The sequence below is a fragment of the Sturnira hondurensis genome, unplaced genomic scaffold (genome assembly GCF_014824575.4).
Source record: "Sturnira hondurensis isolate 20B ecotype Veracruz unplaced genomic scaffold, ASM1482457v3 Scaffold0006903, whole genome shotgun sequence".
NCBI classification, from domain to species: Eukaryota; Metazoa; Chordata; class Mammalia; order Chiroptera; family Phyllostomidae; genus Sturnira; species Sturnira hondurensis.
Genome location: NW_028079534.1, coordinates 110,994 through 128,693, shown reverse-complemented (window position 1 = coordinate 128,693; position 17,700 = coordinate 110,994). Strand labels below are relative to the sequence as shown.

Sequence of the window (17,700 nt, the reverse complement as noted above, 5' to 3'; positions counted from 1 at the left end):
CTGAAGTTTGGGTTATTGCTTCCTTCTAGGCTGAAGCCACAAGGGGAGGAGTGCTCTAACCAAGAAATATGGTTTCCACAGTATAGGGGGATGATGGAGCACAGGAGTCCTGGTGTCTGACCCTTTGTTCTCTTTCCAGAGCCATCAACTCCAGACTTTTCTCATGTGGCCTCCCTTCACTGGAATCCAGGGTAAGTAGCTTCAAATGAAATTCTGTGCTTGCCCCTTTGAGAGGGTCTCTACATCTCTAGTTGTCTTTCCTTGACAGACAGAAATCCCATTGCTTTTCACAACTAGATGTTATGTGAGCACCTTTCCTGGTACTGGTGATCTAGGCTGGGGAACCCAACTTGGAGTTTAGACACCGTACGTAGGTGGAACCACTCTGGCTACTAAAATATCTCTCCAGAACTTCAACTGCTACCCATGGGAGCACAGCCAGCCCTGTTGCAACTCTGAACTTCCTTTCAGTTTCAATGTGGTCCTGTGGTTTCCTTTGAAAGTTCTTTTTTTCTAATAAGGCTTCTCTCCATCTAGTCTTCCATTGGTTATTCAGAATAATTTTTCTATTATTTCGTTATAATTCCAGTTTGGTCTTGGGAAGTGGTTAGTATAGCTTCCACCTAATCTGCCACCATCTCGGATCTTCTCTTCAAGAAGACATAATACTTTTTAAAATGCATGCACCAAATCAGGGAGTGAAAAGGATTACTGAGGCTGGGGTTATTGCTTCCTCCCAAGTTTATGCCATGAGGAGAGGAGTGCACCAAGATATATAAAGCAAATACAGATCTAAAGGGAGAAACAGACTGAAACACAGTCATAGTTAGGGACCCTAACACTCCATTTGCTGCTCTAATACATCACACCAAAAGAAAATCAATAAAGAAATATCAGCCTTAAATGACACTTTAGATCAAGTGGGCATAATCGACATATACAGAGCCTTTTATACACTCTTCTCCAATACATATGAAACATTCTCAAGGATAGACCTGATGTTAGGTCACAAAATTAGCCTCAACAAATCCAATAAGCTTGAAATTACATGAAACTATCTCTGACCATAATACCTTGAAATTATAACTGTATAAAGAAAATAAAGAAACCCCCAAAATAGGTGGAGTTTACACAAAATACTACTAAAGATGACTGGGACAAGAATAAACAAAAGGTGAGATGAAAATATATATAGAAGGTTCCAGCCAAGATGAAGACATAAGTAGAAATGTTTTGCCTCCTCATACAACCAAAAGAAGGAAAATAACAAATTTAAAAACAATAAACAATCAGAACTGCTAGAATGTCAAACTGCATGGAACTCTGACAACTAAGGAGATAAAGAAACATTAATCCAGACTGATAGCAGGGGTGGAGATGGGCAACCAGGCAGACAAGACCTGTGGTAAGGAAGCAGACTACCCAGGTGAAGTGAGGGCTGGCTGACTGAGGAACCAAAGACTCAAAATCTCTAGCTGTAAAATCCTGTGGGGGGTTGTGAAGGCAGAATAAACTCCCAGACTCACAAGAAACTTGGATGGAGGGGCCCACAGGATCCTTGAATGCACACAAACTCACCTACCTGCAAATCAGCCCTGAAAGGGCACAGTTGTTTGTGGGAAGAGATAAAGAGTGGGGCTAAAGCAAAGCAAGTGAGCGGCATTGCTCCCTCTCTGACCCTTCCCCCACAGATAACAACACAAGGTGGCCAAGAGGGTTTTCCCACCTTGACAAAAACCCAAGTCTCTGCTCTTTACAATATACCAGGTGTGCTGAGGCAAAGAAATATGGCCCAAATGAAAGAACAGATCAGAACTCCCGAAAAAGAACCAAGCAATTAGAAGATAGACAACCTACCTGATGCAGAGTTCAAAACTCTGGTAATCAGGATGCTTACAGAAATTATTGAGTTTGGTTACAAAATGAAGGAAGAAATGAAGGCTATACAAAGTGAAATAAAGAAAAATATACAGGCAACCAACAGTGAAGGGAAGGAAACTGGGACTCAAATTAACAATATGGAACAAAAGGAAGAAATAAACATCCAACCAGAACAGAATTAAGAAACAAGAATTAAAAAAAGAGAGAGAGAAGATTAGGAACCTCTGAGACAACTGTAAGCACTCCAACATATAAATCATAGGGGTACCAGAAGGAGAAGAGGACGAGCAAGAAATTGAAAACTTATTTAAACAGATAATGAAGGAGAACTTCCCCAATCTGGTGATGGAAATGAACTTCCAGGAAGTCCAGGAAACCCAGAGAGTCCCTAAGAAATTGGGCCCAAGAAGGGATACACCAAGGCACATCATAATTACATTACCCAAGATTAAAGATAAGGACAGAATCTTGAAAGTAGCAAGAGGAAAGGAGAGATTTACCTACAAAGGAGTGTTCATTAGACTATCAGCTGATTTCTCAAAAGAAACTTTGCAGGCAAGAAGGGGCTGGGAAGAAGTATTCCAAGTCATGAAAGGCAAGGACCTACAACCAAGGTTACTCTATGCAGCAAAGCTATCATTTAGAATGGAAGGGCAGATAAAGTGCTTCCCAGATAAGGTTAAGTTGAAGGAGTTTGTCATCATCAAGCCCTTATTATATGAAATATTAAAGAGACTTATCTAAGAAAAAGAAGATGATCAAAACTATGAACAGTAAATGACAACAAACTCACACCTATCAACAACTGAAGCTAAAAAGAAACAAAAAAACTAAGCAAACAACTAGAACAGTAACAAAATCACAGAAATGGAGCTTACATGGAGGGTTATCAGTGGGGAGGCAGAGAGAGAAAATGGGGGAAACAGTACAAGAAATGAGAAGCATAATTGATAGGCATTTAATAGACAGGGGGAGGTTAAGAATAGTACAGGAAGAGGACTTCCGCCAAGATGGAGGCATAGGTGGAAACACTGTGCCTTCTCCCACAACCAAGTTTGGATACAACAAAAGTTTTGGTGAACTACCACACATCCAGAGGCCAGAAAACCGAATTATATGGAAGTCCGACAGCTACGAACCGTTCAATGAGGACGGTAAGAGGTGGAGCCAGCAGCAGAGCTGGGTCAGCCAGGGCAGATCTAGGAGCGCAGGCAGCCCAGAACTAGTCGGGGTGCGGAACAGACTGACCAAGGTCGCACATTCACGAGCAGTGAGACGGACCACACAGGCCCCAGGGGGCAAACCCAGTGGTGGAGGGCTGACAGCGGTGGAAAGAGGTATTCCAAGTCATGAAATCCAAAGACCTACAGCCAAGATTGCTTTATCCAGCAAAAGTTTCATTTAGAATGGAAGGACAGATAAAGTGCTTCTCAGATAAGGTCAAGTTCAAGGAGTTCATCATCACCAAGCCCTTATTATATGAAATGCTAAAGGGACTTATATAAGAAAGAGATGATGAAAAATATGAACAGTGAAAGGACAGCAAACGCCCAGTTATTAACAACCACACCTAAAACAAAAGCAAACCAAGAGGACAGCTAGATCAGGAGTGGAACCATAGAAATGAAGAACACATGGAGGGTTAGAAACAGGGGGGTGGGAGGAGGAGAAGGGGGGAGAAGGCACAGAAAATAGCATAGATGGTAGGTAGAAAATAGATAGGGGGAGGGTGAGAATAGTGGGGGAAATATAGAACCTAAAGAACTTGAGACACGTGGTTATAAACTAAGGGGGGGAGAAGGGTGGGGGAGGGAGTGTGCGGGTGGAGGGGAAAGAAGGGGGGGAATAGAACAACTGTAATGGTATAATCAATAAAATATATTTAAAAAAAAGAATAGTACAGGAAATAGACAAAGAACTTATATGCACAACCCATAGACATGAACTAAGGTGGGGGCGGGGGAGTGCTGGAGGGTAGGAGGTACAGGGTAGAGGAAGAAAAAGGGGAGAAATAAAGTGGGACAACTGCAATAGCATAATCAATAAAATATACTTAAAATATATAGAGAGACAAATGTGAATGACTGTAAAACATATCAAAACTTCTGAGATGCTGTGAAAGCCCTAATATGAGAAAAATTTTTATCATTACAGGCTTATCTCAAAAAAACAAGAGCAACCTCAAATAAACAACCTGATAAACCTAACATCCTAAAGATCCAGAAAAAGAGGAACAAAAGCAACCTAAAATCAGCAGGAGAAAGGAAATAATAAAAATGAGACCAGAATTGAATAAAATAGGGAACAAAAAGACTATACAGAAATTAAATATAAGTCATAACACCATAAAAGTCCTAAAGGAAAACATTGGCAGGAAAATTTCAGACATTCCATACAGCAACATCTTCATGGATATGTCTCCTAAAGCGAGGGACATAAAGGAAAGAATAAACAAATGGGACCTTACCAAATTAAAAAGCTTTTGCATAGCCAAAGAAAACATCATTAAAATGAGAAGCGAGCCATTACCATATGGGAAAACATATTTGCCAATGACACCTCAGACAAGGGCTTGATCTCCAAAATATATAAAGAATTCACATGACTCCACTCCAGGAAGACAAAAATACCAATTAAAGAATGGGCAAAAGACTTGAACAGACACTTCTCCAAGGAGGACATACTGAGGATCCAGAGACACATGAAAAGATGCTCAGTATCACTAGCTATCAGAGAGATGCAAATTAAAACCACAACAATATTGTTTTAAAAATACATCCCAATCAAGTGGATTTCATTCTAGGGACACAAGGATGGTTCAACATATGCCAACCAATCAGTGTATTATACCACATTTACAAAAGAAAGGATAAAAGTCATATGATCTTAATAACAGATGCATAAAAAAGCATCTGATAAGATACAACATCAATTTATAATTAAAACACTCAGTAGAATAGAAATAGAATGAAAGGACCCCAACATAATAAAGGCCATATATGACAAACCCTCAGTCAATGTCATACTCAATGGCAAAAAACTGAAAGCTTGTATTCTAAAATCAGGAAGAAGACAAGGGTGTCCACTCTCACTGCTCATTCAACATAGTTCTTGAAGTCCTTACCAGAGCAATAAGGCAAGAGAAGAAATAAAAGGTATCCAAATTAGGAAGGAAGAAGTAAAAGTGTCATTTTTTGCAGATGATATTATTTTGTACATAGAATATCCTAAAGACTTCACCAAAAAACTATTAGGAACAATAGACAAATACAGTGAAACTGCAGGACACAAAATCAATGCACAAAAATCCACTACTTTCCTGTATAGTAAAAATGAAACTTCAGAAAAAGATATTAAAAAGCAATTCTTTTTACAATTACAACCAAAAGAATAACCTTAACAAAGCATGCCAAAGACCTATATACTGAAAACTGTAAAGTATTATAAAGAGATTTTATAAAATACAATAAAATGGAAAGATATTCTATGTCCATTGATTGGAAGAATCGACATAGTTAAAATGGCCATGCTACCCAAAGGAATCCCCACTCAAATTCTGTTATTTTTAAAAGAAATAGAACAAAATATTACCAGATTTACAGATTTATATGGAACCACAAAAGTCTCCAAGTAGCCAAAGAAATTCTGAGAAAAAAGAACAAAGCTGAAGGTACCACATTACTAGACTTCACATTATATTACAGAGAAACAATGATTGAAACAACATGGTACTGGCAGAAAAACATACACAAAAATCAGTGGAACAGGATTGAGAGCCCAGATACAAAACCACATGTATATCCAGAGAAATTTTTGACCAAGAAGCCAGAAACACACAATGGAGAGAAAAAACCTCTTCAATAAATGGTGCTTGGAAAATTGGAAAGCTACATGCAAAAGAATGAAACTAGATTAGTTTGTCTCCATGTACAAAAATTAATTCAAAGTAGATCAAAGACCTAAATATAAGATCTTAAACAATAAATTATGTAAAAGAAAACATAGGTACTACACTTATGGACATTGATCATGGAGAACAGTTTATAAATTTGACTCCAAAGGCAAGGGAAGTAAAGGTAAAAATGAATAAATGGGACTATATAAAACTAAAAACCTCCTGCATAGCAAAAGAAACTGACAGCCAAACAAAGGGACAACTGACTGAATGGGAAATCATATTTGCAAACATCTCTGACAAAGGTTTAATATCCAGAATATAGAAAGGACTCATAAAATCCAACACCAAACAAATACTCCAACTGAAAAATAGGCAGTGGGCCTAAACGGATACCACCCTGAAGAAGACATAAGAATGGCCAACAGATATATGAAAAGATGTTCAACCTCACTGGCTATTTGGGAAATGTAAATCAAAACTACCATGAAATACCACATCACACCTGTTAGAATGGCTATTATCAACAAGACAAATGATAACAAGTGTTGGAGAGGTTGTGGAGAAAAAGGAGCCCTCATTCACTGCTGGTGGGAATGTAGACTGGTACAGTCACTATGGAAAACAGTTTGGTAGTTCCTCAAAAAGTTAAAAATAGAGTTACCATACAAACCATCAAGCTCTCTCCCAACCTGAAAAACTAAAAAACATGTATTTGCAAAGATATATGCACTTGTATGTTAATTGAAGAATTATTCATGGTGGCCAAGACATGGAGGCAACCAAAGTGTTCTGTGATAGAGGACTGAATAAAGAAGATGTGATACACACACACAATGGCATACTATTCAACCATAAGAAAAGAAAAAAATACTGCCATTTGTGACAACATGGATGGACCTTGAGAATATATGCTAAGTGAAACAAGTCAGTCAGAAAAAAGCTAAGAACCATATGATTTCACTAATACGTGGAATATAAAACTGAAACTCATGGACACAGACAGCAATGTGGTGGTTGCCAGAGGGAAGTGGATGGGAAGTAGCCTAACTTATGGTTGATGGAAGATGGTGTGACTATAGGTGGTGGGCATGCAGTGCAATATATAGATCCAGTATCATAGAAATGTATTCTTGAAACCTATATAATCCCATTAACAAGTGTCACCCCAAAAAATTTAATAAAAATTTTTTGAGAGGAGGAGGATGGCATGGAGGGAGAAGAAGGATGAAAGAAAAAATCTGAAAGGCTACATAGTATATGATTCCACCACGTATATGATATTCTGGAAAAATCAAAACTATGAAGACAGTAAAAAGATCAGTGGTTGCTAGAAATTTAGGGAAAGAGGGATGAATAAGAGGAGCACAGAGAATTTTTAGCACAGTGGAACTATTCTGTTGTGGTACTATAATAGTGGATACAGTCATTATATATTTGTTCAGCTCTATAGAATGTACAAAGCCAAATGTGAAACCTAAAGTAAACTATGGACTTTTAGTAATAATGATGTGTCAATGTAGGTTCATAAATTGTAACAAATGTATTGTTAGGCTGGGTGGGTATAGGAGGAAGTCCTTGGACTACAAATCAAGATGGCCGATGATCAAAATGGTGCCCGGAAATGCTGACATCTGCACAGAAACCACCAATGCTGTATCGCCGCTTTGTTCAGAGGGGACCAATCTCCTGCGGGAGGCCAAGGGAAGTAAAACTCCTCCTTCATTCCTATTCAGCGGACGAGCTTCCCTGATCTCTGGGGGAGAAGGGAACCGGCCCGGCGCATCTACCTCAACAAAGCTGTATATTTTGCCTATTTTTGTGGCTGATTGGCATTTTTTCCTCGGGGGAGCCTGAGAAACACCTTTCAAGTACCACTCTGGTTAGAGATGTAGATAATGGGGGCTATGCATGTTGCAGTTAGGAAATATAAGGGAAATCTCTGTACTTTCAGTTCTTCTGTGAACCTAAAAACTGCTCTAAGAAAAAAGGTCTAGTTTTAAAAATCTATATGGCTTCCTGTTTCTGGTCTCCAGGCCCCACCCACAAGCTGCTGGGCAGACCGAAAGAAAGATCTGTGGCTCACCGGCGGCCATAAGATGAAGAACACTGAAGCCCTCCGTCTATTTCAGTCTGGTTCTTGCCTGCCTTCAGAGTTCCTGGGAAGCTCTGTAATGTGCTCCAAAGGACTGAAGTTGTGTCTGGCTCTGGAACTTCTACTGCTGCCTCTTTGTTTCTTGGAGACTAGCGTTCAAGGTATTTTCTATAAACTGTTTGTCTGTGATTGTGCACCAAAGACACCATCATGGAAGTAATGGATGGCCTCCAGGCCATAAGCACTTCCATCTTGGAAGCAGGGCAGTGATGAGTTGGGGATCTTTTCTGAGCCTTGGATTATCATGTTCTATGTCTTTTCTCAATGGGACATGGCAAAAACTGAACGACGGGGAGATGAGGAAGTAGGCACGTCATATTTAGTCTCATGGCCTGTGGTCTGTGAAGTATTTTTTGCATTTTGAATAACAGGAAGCTCCACACTGATAGGTGCTACATTTTAATGCTCAGGTACACTTTGCTGCTCCATGAAACTTTTGTCTGTGCAAGGTGTTCTGTCCTAAGCCTAGATAAATGATGTCATTGTCCCAAAGAGAGATCAAATTGTAGGAAAGATAAGTTGGAAAGGATTGCTGTGTGAAGGGTCTCTAAATGAGGGTCTGAGTAGAGCCTTCAGCATAAAAGGCACTCTGAACTCCAAAGCATCTGGTTGTTAAGAGTTAAGGTGCATTCTCCAGCCATGGGCTGGTTCTGGCCTCCTTATGAGATAACTATTTTTCCTGTTATGGTTGCCGATCCCTTCAGTACCTTTCTTCCCAGGCCAGCTGAGAAGCAAGAGTTCAGGTATTGCCTTTCTCACTGTTCCCTGCTTAATAAATGCTCGTTGTTTTTTTTTTTTATGTAAAAGGTTTTAATGCTTATCACTGTAAGAAAAAATGAGTAAAAGTGAACAAACATGGGAAAAAACATAGCATCATTAATTTAGTAACAGTATATAATGTTGTGAGCCACTCTGCCCGATTCTAGGAATTGTAACTACCCACTGTGGCTAAGGATGGGTCAGTGACCTTTGGAATGTGAGCCACAGGAGACAAAGCTTGTCTCTGGTAGCAAGTGCTGCCTCAGTTTCCTGCCTGCTCCCAAAGCATGGTCGGAAGTCTTTGATGGGTAAGACCCTCAGAAGAGGGCAACATAGGCCAGACACAATCACTTGGGAGGCCATCATGGAAGGACTCAGAGGGCTGTAATAAAGAGCATTGGATTCTCACCCCCCAGCTTTGACAAAGCCCGAGTCCCCATGTCCCCTGGGAGAAGTGCTTCCTGGCTCTAATCCCCTTAAGCCTGAATACCTGATGGGGAGGGGTGCAGCTCCTTGCCTTGCTAGAGTGTGTCCCAGGGAAAAATCTGGCATCACAAAGACTTCCTCATAAACCTGTGAAATCTGCTCTGCTAAGAGTGCTTTCATTCACATGTTAAGGGTTTGAGCAGGAAACCCTAAAACTCTGTTCCTGACAGACTCTGAAGCACTCAAATTTCTTTGAAATGTTATCTACTCTTTGATCCTTGCTGCCCTGTATTCCTGTGCATTACAACCCAATGAAAGCCCTTGGAGGAAAGGGCTCAATGCCTTTTCCCCAGGGAAACCGGCCACTGCTTGAGGTCTTTTCCCTCAGGAAAACTGGCCACCTCTCTTCCCCAAGCAAATCACATCATGTCTCAGTCATATTTACTCTATCCATGGCACATGGGGGGACTTGCAAGGAAAGTTGCCCCTACAATGTAACTTTTAGGGAGATGAGGAAGAAATGCTGACAGGAAAGGCTTCTGGGGTGGCAATACTTTAGATTTGGTTCATAACTACTTAAGGCTAAAGACATGATGTGTCTTCATGGATTCCTTAGGGCTGATTCAATTCATAGGATACTGCATGACCTTGGTAGTGGGGCATATGTGAATGAAGTATTAATTCAACTTTCAGAAAGATAGAGCTGCCAAGAGAACTGAAATATTTTAGGACTTTCTCTAGAGACAAATTCAAGGTATCTGAATTTCTTTGTGTATAGATTATGCATATAGATGGTCATCTTATCCCCAATGTATGTGTTCCTTTCCATTAACCACATTCCATCTAAATTAAACTTTTTTTTTTAAGGAGGTGCTTTCTCTTGCTGCTAGGCCTGTGTAGTACATGTTTTTCCTTCTGCCTAGGATTTCCTGCACCATCCTCTCTTCCTGACCCTTTCTTAGCCTCCCATTTCCATGTGACTGCCTCCCAGAAATCTCAGCCCCTTGATTATTGGTGATTTTTTTTCATTGTTTCCTTGAGTTCAATGAGGACAGAACCATGTCTAGTGCTGACCTTAGCACAGTGCCTGGAACATAGCTGGCACCAACAAATAATTGTTAATTACATGAATCAATGACTTCAAGAAACTTCCTTTTGGCTGTACATCCAGATTTCCTGGGAGTACAGTAGCTCTCTTCTCTCTGGTAAGAAATGCTTTTGTGGAAAAATTTAAGAAGCACTTTTAAATTTCCTGTTTTATCCCTCCTCAGACTTGAGTTTCTCAGTCCTCTGATTTCAGGGTACCCTTCACTTTCAGACATCTTCCCCATATTCCTACAACACTTAGCAGAATTCAGTGCAAACAACATGTAATAAGAATGAGAAGACCTGAGTCATTTCTAAGTTCGATGACACGGGACTTTCTATAAGTCACAAAAGTTTACTAAGCCTCAGCTTTCTCAACTGTATAATGGTATAATAATAATATGCTTTCCATTTTTTTTAAGGGGTTATTACTCACATCAAATCAAAATAAAGAATGTGAAATTGCTTTGCAATTGTGACACACACGATCTGAGTCAAGCCTGAGAAGAATACTTTTTAATTTAATTTAATTTTTTATTTTAAATTATACTTTTTTAAAAGATTTTATTTATTTATCTTTAGAGGGGAAGGGAAGAAGAGAAGGAGAGAAATATCAATGTACGGTTGCCTCTCATGCATCCCCCACTGGGAACTGACCTGCAACCTAGGCATGTACCCTGACTGGTAATCGAACCATGATCTTTTGTTTCACAGGTCTGTGCTCAATCCACTGAGCTACACCAGCCAGGGCCTGAGAAGAATATTTTAAATTTCAAAGCCCAAAGTTCTTTCCTGAGTTCCAGACCTGAATTTCTAGCTGCTTCTTAGACAACTCCCCCAGACTCTCTAAATGCATATCCAAAATTTAACTCATCATCTTGTTCCAGATATCTGTTGCTGTGTTATAAGTTACCACAGTAGTTTGACTTAAATTAGTAACAATCATTTGTTCTGCCCACAAATGTGGAGGTAGGATGTGCTCAGCACCTTGAGGTGTCTCGTGCTAGTCACCAGATCATGGTGGAGCCTGAGATCATCTCTAAGCCTTCATCATTCACATAGCTGGTGCCTAAGCTGAGTAAGACTAAACCCAAGAAAAATAGACAAATTCTGTCTGATATTTTAAATCTAGCTTTGAAAGTAATTGTTCTGAGGCATTCTGTTTTATTGAGGCAGTCATCAAAGAAAGGGGACTTAGACTCTACCTCTTCATTGGAGTAGTGTCAAAAATTTGCAAACTTTCAAAAAATATTATAATCTGCTGTTCCTCCACTATTTTCTATTTCAAAAAATGGCATCTCTATGTTCAGTTACTCAAGCAAGAATTCTAGGAGTCATCCCCAACCTCTTTCTCTTGACACATTCAATAAATAAGTCCTATTAATTCTCTATTCAAAAATATCTCTCAAATATATCTCATTTTATTCATCTCCACTGACAGAGTAAACCACCTATGCTAGATCAATACACTATTTTCTCTCTCTCTCTTTTTTATCCTCACCCAAGGACATTTTTTTTCATTGCTTTTTAGAGAAGGAGGAAGGGAGAGAGTGAGGGAGAAAGACAAATATTGGTACAAGAGAGAAGCATCAATTGGTTGCCTCCTATATGTTCCTGGATCAGGGATTGTATGCACCCAGACTCAGGACTGTCATGCCCAGACCTGCAACCAAGGCATGTGCCCTGACCCAGAATCTAACTTGCAATATTTTGGTTACCCAGCCAAGTGAGCCCCACCAGCCAGGACACACCATTTTTCTTATCCAATTATTACAATAGTCCCCTATCCTAACTGCTCTTTTTATTCTATTCTTCTATCTATTCACACTGCTATTGGTATAAATTTTCTAAAATATTTATTTATCTGCTTATATTACTCTCCTTTTAAAAAGTCTTCAATAGCCACCATGGCAAATGAGAGAGTACAGCAGAAACTCTGAGCATAAGTCTCTGTCAACCAAAAATAATTTTAGGCTGTGATAAAGAGTAAACAGCATTTATTTGAACAAAAGACTACAACTTGAGAGCCACAGATTCAGGTAGCAACCCAAACTGTAGTCCACCAAGAAAAAGAAGGGCTGTCTTTTATGGAGAAAGTTCCCTCCCAGGTTTCCATTCAGATTAACTAATTGGTATTGACCAGAAAATTTGAGGCTGGTGATTAAGGTTGTGTTTCTGGGATCCCTAGCTGGTGTGGCTCACTTGATTGGAGCTTCATCTCATAAACCAAAAGCTCATGGGTTTGACTCCCTGTCAGGGCACTTGCCTAGGTTGCTGGTTTAATTCCTGGTTTGGGTGCATGTGGGAGGCAACTGGTCAATGTTTCTCTCTCACATCAATGTTTCTCTCCTCTCTCCTCTTCCCTCTCTCTAAAATCAATAAGCATGTCCTCAAGAGAGAATAATAAAAAAGGTTATGTATCTGGGAGAGGTTGAAACAGCAATTAGGTCACATATTAAATCTAGGCTTGGTATTATGGGCTTTAGCACACTTACACAATTAGGCACGTATTGTTTTCTCTTTCATGCTACACTCCTCTAGCCTTGCTCTAATCAACTGAGCTAATTTCACTTTCTCAAATGAATGTTCTGTTTTTTTATGGACATGGTGCTATTTTTTTCTTGCATTACTCCCACTTTTCATCTTTCCCTGGCTAATTTCTTCTTATAATGATTCCTACTCACACTTTCCATGGAATCCATTCCTGACCCCCAAATTCAAGTATGTGCTCCCTTTTATGTGCCCCCTTAGGTTTCCATATTTCCCTTTTCTTAACACTTATCATCAATAGTAAAATCATCCTACTAATTATTTTTATCCACTGGAATGGAAGTACCTTGAGGGAAGGAGCTATATCTTATCATATTTGTAGTGTCTTGTACAGAGCCAAGCACATGGTGTTTACCTTTATTAGATGAGTGAGTAAATGAATAAATTGATGTACATTTGTATGTATAAATGGATGAATAGAGGGAGGGGAGGGAGGAAAGAAATTATAAATCATTGTTTTAGTCAAGTTAGGATCTTGGAGTAGTCTTACTGACCCTAATAAAATCTCTCATTTTCCACAGTGGTGATTTGAAACTTTCACTCTTATCTTTCAGGACCTTTACCTCAGTCCTCTGTTCTCTCAGCAAGGCACTTTCTTCCTACTTCACTGAGAGATGGAGACTAGAAATCATTAAGCAAGAATGCACTCAACTTCTTGTCTGTCACCTCCAAGCTATGATCTACTCTTATCCTCCTTCTTTTTTCCCTCAGAAGATGAGGTATCTTCTCTCCCAGCCATGACCTATGCATTTAACTCTGTTTTGAACCCTCTATATTCCAGGCCCATCAGGCATTTTCTTTCTAACCCATACATCCCTGGCCACTGGCTCCTTTCCTTGATCTACCATAGCTTGCTTTTTTTCTCTTGAAATGAAACTAAAAACTAATAACCAAAAACTGCCTTTACCTTTCATAGCCCTTTACCAGTCTCCTTCACATTCATATTAACATGTATTAAAAGAGTAGTTTACATTATTTCTCTTCTTCTTCACCTTCATTCAAACCCATTTTAATCTGATTTATTGAATTTACTAGACTTCCCATCCCAGGAAATCGTACTCTGTTTATCTTGTCAGTCATGACACAAATCTTCAGTATTGATATTTATTGCCAAATAAGTTCCTAAAAATATTTGTAGAGGTTTGAATATAGTTGATCTCATCAGAAATTTACAGGTAAGTCCATATCAATATTTTTTAAATGTACCTTTTTCCGTCCTTAAGAGTTTTACTAGAAGCCATATGACTTGTTTTTAGAATAAACAGAATTTCCTCTTTAAAACCTATCGACCCTTTGGTATAAAATTATGACTTCCTTTATTTTTATTTCTTAAATATTTTATTTATTTATTTTTAGAGAGAGGAGAAGGGAAGGAGAAAGAGAGGAAGAGAAACATCATGTGTGGTTGCCTCTCATATGGCCTGTACTGGGGGCCCAGCCTGCAACCCAGTCATGTGCCCTGACTGGGAAATGAACTGGTGACCCTTTGGTTCTCAGCTGGTGCTCAATCCACTGAGCTACACCAGCCAGACCATGACTTCCTTTAATCTGATTATCTTTCACTATTTTAATTTTGTTTTTTTTTACAGACAAGAAAAATGGGTAAGCACAGAAAATATGTGTTTTATTTTTTATTGTAAACACAGTTACTTTAAGCACCCATACATATACCCAGCTACTTCTTCCTGTTAGAATTAAATGAAAATAGTTGCTTTCCTTAAGGCTGCTTCCCCTACCTTTTAAAATAAGAAATTGGAAGGAAGGCAAATGAAGATTTTGTCAACTTATTTTTAAAATAAAAAAATAGATATGCGTGCTTTACATAAGTAAAATATCAATCAGTCTGAACTTATTAAACAATTCTGTTAGCTGACAAGTTACCATCTTAATACCACAAATTGCATTACATTTCTCCATTAATTTTGTAATTTCTATTAGTAAAATTAATCCATCTTTCTTCTTCAATTTGTGAATAAATTATAGAATTCTTTCAGAAAACTAGAATATCTTTTTTTTCTTCTTGTATGGTCAATCAATCATTCTTTCTAGTGTTTCTATCTTCAGGTTTATGTTGCTCCCCAGGCCATTTATTTGTTAGGTATTTTGTAATAAAATTTACTCCTCTTTTGCTATTTTAAAACATGTGTATTGGCTCATGCCAGGTTGTTTCCCTTAGTTGATTTACATTGATTTATAGATATCTGAAAACTTGAGTGACTATGGGACCAACACTCGTGTGTGTGTGTGTGTGTGTGTGTGTGTGAGAGAGAGAGAGAGAGAGAGAGAGAGAATTCTTGGGCATCTCCTTCACTGCATTTCTGCCTTCTATGACATGATAGTGGCCTTTTGTTTATTTATTCAGGATCCAGGATTCAGGATCCATAAGACATGTTTCGACTGGTCCAGTTTGGGCACATTATCATATATAAAAAACATAGCTCATTGGTTTTTATAACACTTTGCCACTGAATTGTTCTGTCTCCCATTCACTTCAAACCTTGTTTCTCCTCTATTGCCCACTTACTGCTGGAAAACTAAATTGAACCATAGGAAACAAAAGCCTAGAGAGGAGATGACTTGTCATTACTTTATCTCAAAATCTACAGGGTCAGCCTCAGTGTCCTTTTTCTTGGTCATTTTAGGCATAACTAGATGCCTATATTATAAGCAACATCCCAAGCCCACTTCTCAATCTCCAAACTTCATTAAATTCCTGACCAGAGGTTCAGCCCCTCTGATATAGACCATATTCATGGCTGCAAGCAGAAATACCTTCCCTGATCACCATCCCAAGCCAAGCCACAGGGCATCTCTGCCTTATCTAAAACAGGTCTCACTCTGAATCTCTTTGGCAGGTTATTCAGAACCTCTGGAATCTGCAGTCTCTGGCAGCAATGTGATTCTTCCAATCAACAACTTGCCTTACAACCACCTAAGTCTCACCTTGTTTTACAATTCCAACCAGAAGATTTTAGAATGGGAGTCTTACAAGCCTAATCCTCACTTCTTCAAAACTACATTTGAGGACAGGATCATACTTGATCGTAAAAATGGCATACTCTACATCTATAAGGTCCATAAAAAGGATACAGGCACCTACCACCTAAAGGTGGCGATGGAGAATGGGACTGAAAAGGAATGGAAGTTTCCACTGAAAGTGCTTGGTGAGTTTGAGGAACCCAAGGGCAAGTCCCCACTTTGGAGTCCTGGATGGGGCAGTGGGAGGTTTCCTGGTGATTAAGGGGGCTCTCCTGGGAGGAGGAAAAAACCTCAGGACAGCTTAATTCATTTCTCCTTGGGATATTTAACACTTCCTCTGATGTTAGTGAATCTAAGATTTGAAGAGAAGAAAAACAGTAGGGATGGTTTCTTCTCTATTATCTCTATGTTCTCCTGTGATCAATCCAGATCTGTTCTGAGGTCATTCTAATAATATATCTGAACAAAGACTATCAGACTTAAGAAAAAAGATAGAAGAGATAAAGGATTGGGCAGGATACTAAGAAGGGTTTTTAATCTTTCAAAATGTGTAAGATAAAAACTTTATCATAGCTCCAGCCAACCAGTATATATGGAATAAGCACTAGGAATCTGACAGTCCTTGGTTAAAAACTCTGGTCACAGAGGGGAGAGGGGAGGGAATTCCGGGGGACATAGGGGAGGGATTTAGAGGAACAAATATAAAGGATGCATGGACAACAACTAAGAAAGGTGGAAATGGGAGGGGGCGGGGAGTATGGGGGGTGGGATGGGATGGGAGTAATAGACAGAAAACTGTACTTGAAAAATAATTAAATAAATTTAAAAAAAAACAAAAAAGAACAGTAGGTAAAACTATGAAAATATGAATCAAGTATGACCTTAAATAATTATATTTTATCAATATGCTTCCATAATTGCAACTAATTTACCATATTAACATATGATGTTAGTAATAGGGGAAACTGTGTGCCAGGGAACAACCCTATACAGAAAACAACCCTACTATCTGTTCAATTTTTCTATAAGTCAAATTGTTTTAAGAAATAAAATCTATTTTAAAGAAAAAAACCTCTGGTCACTTACAAGCTGTGTGACCTTGGAGAAAGATTTTAGCATCTCTATGCCCACATATTAGGTAAGTTTCTTTTGATGGCAATAACAAAAACCAAGTTCATGTACCTTTAACAAAAGAAAAGAGAATTTATCTAAGAAACTGGGACTATTTAAAAGAATTGAAGGAGTTTAGAAAATTCAAGAAGGGTGAAGGGGAGGAATATCAACAACTGAGGCCAGTCCAGAATCCCTAACCTCAGGAATCTGTGGACTAATCCTATGGATTCCTGCCTTTTACATGACTTACCTATCAAACTCTAGACTGTTTTTGATAGATAACTAGACTATCAAAAGATAGTCTAGACTGTTGTTGTAGCTCTCAGTTTAAATTCTCAAGAAAAAAAAACTGGTTGTGGAGAGAAATGTAGCAACCTCTTCTCCAAACAGTCCTTTTGTCTTCGTACTTCTCTGGGGCCAGCAGAAGCCTCACATGAGGCCCAGGGCTGTGGGCTTAGCTGACTATCATGAGCTCTGTGTCAAACCAGCAGTTTGCAGAGCAAGCTGCACTCAGAGCGCTTCCGGAGCCTGAAGAAAGGTGAGGCAGTCACCCTTAAGAAGTACGCTATGGGCCTGGAATTTATCTGGGTCACCAACCCTGGTGGGATGTCCTGTATTAGGAGAAAGAGGCAGCCAAAAGGGCAGAACTTGCAAAAGGGTAGATCAAAGAGGACAGGTGTGACAACAACACTTGTGGAGGTCTAGATCATCATACCAAGGAATACAAGCTGCTTTTCCAGCCCAAGACGTGTCACTTCTCCCAGACCATTAGCCCTGTGGTGGCCTCATGTTTACTGAAGGCCCAGCAGGCACCCAGCTCACTGGAAAAGCCAGCCTACTTTCAGGAAAAAGAAGA

The 17,700-nt window shown here is 39.2% G+C and overlaps 1 protein-coding gene across 1 annotated transcript in view; it reads left to right on the top strand.

Moving 5' to 3' along the window:
• The first annotated feature begins 7,803 nt into the window (after positions 1-7,803).
• The window catches only part of CD48 (CD48 molecule), a 47,664-nt gene continuing 37,767 nt past the window's right edge, over positions 7,804-17,700 (top strand). The window contains exons 1-2 of the mRNA XM_037050919.1: positions 7,804-8,032; positions 15,608-15,916. Coding sequence (XP_036906814.1) covers positions 7,876-8,032; positions 15,608-15,916 — 466 coding nt within the window. The 5' untranslated portion in view covers positions 7,804-7,875. The remainder of the gene's footprint in view (positions 8,033-15,607; positions 15,917-17,700) is intronic.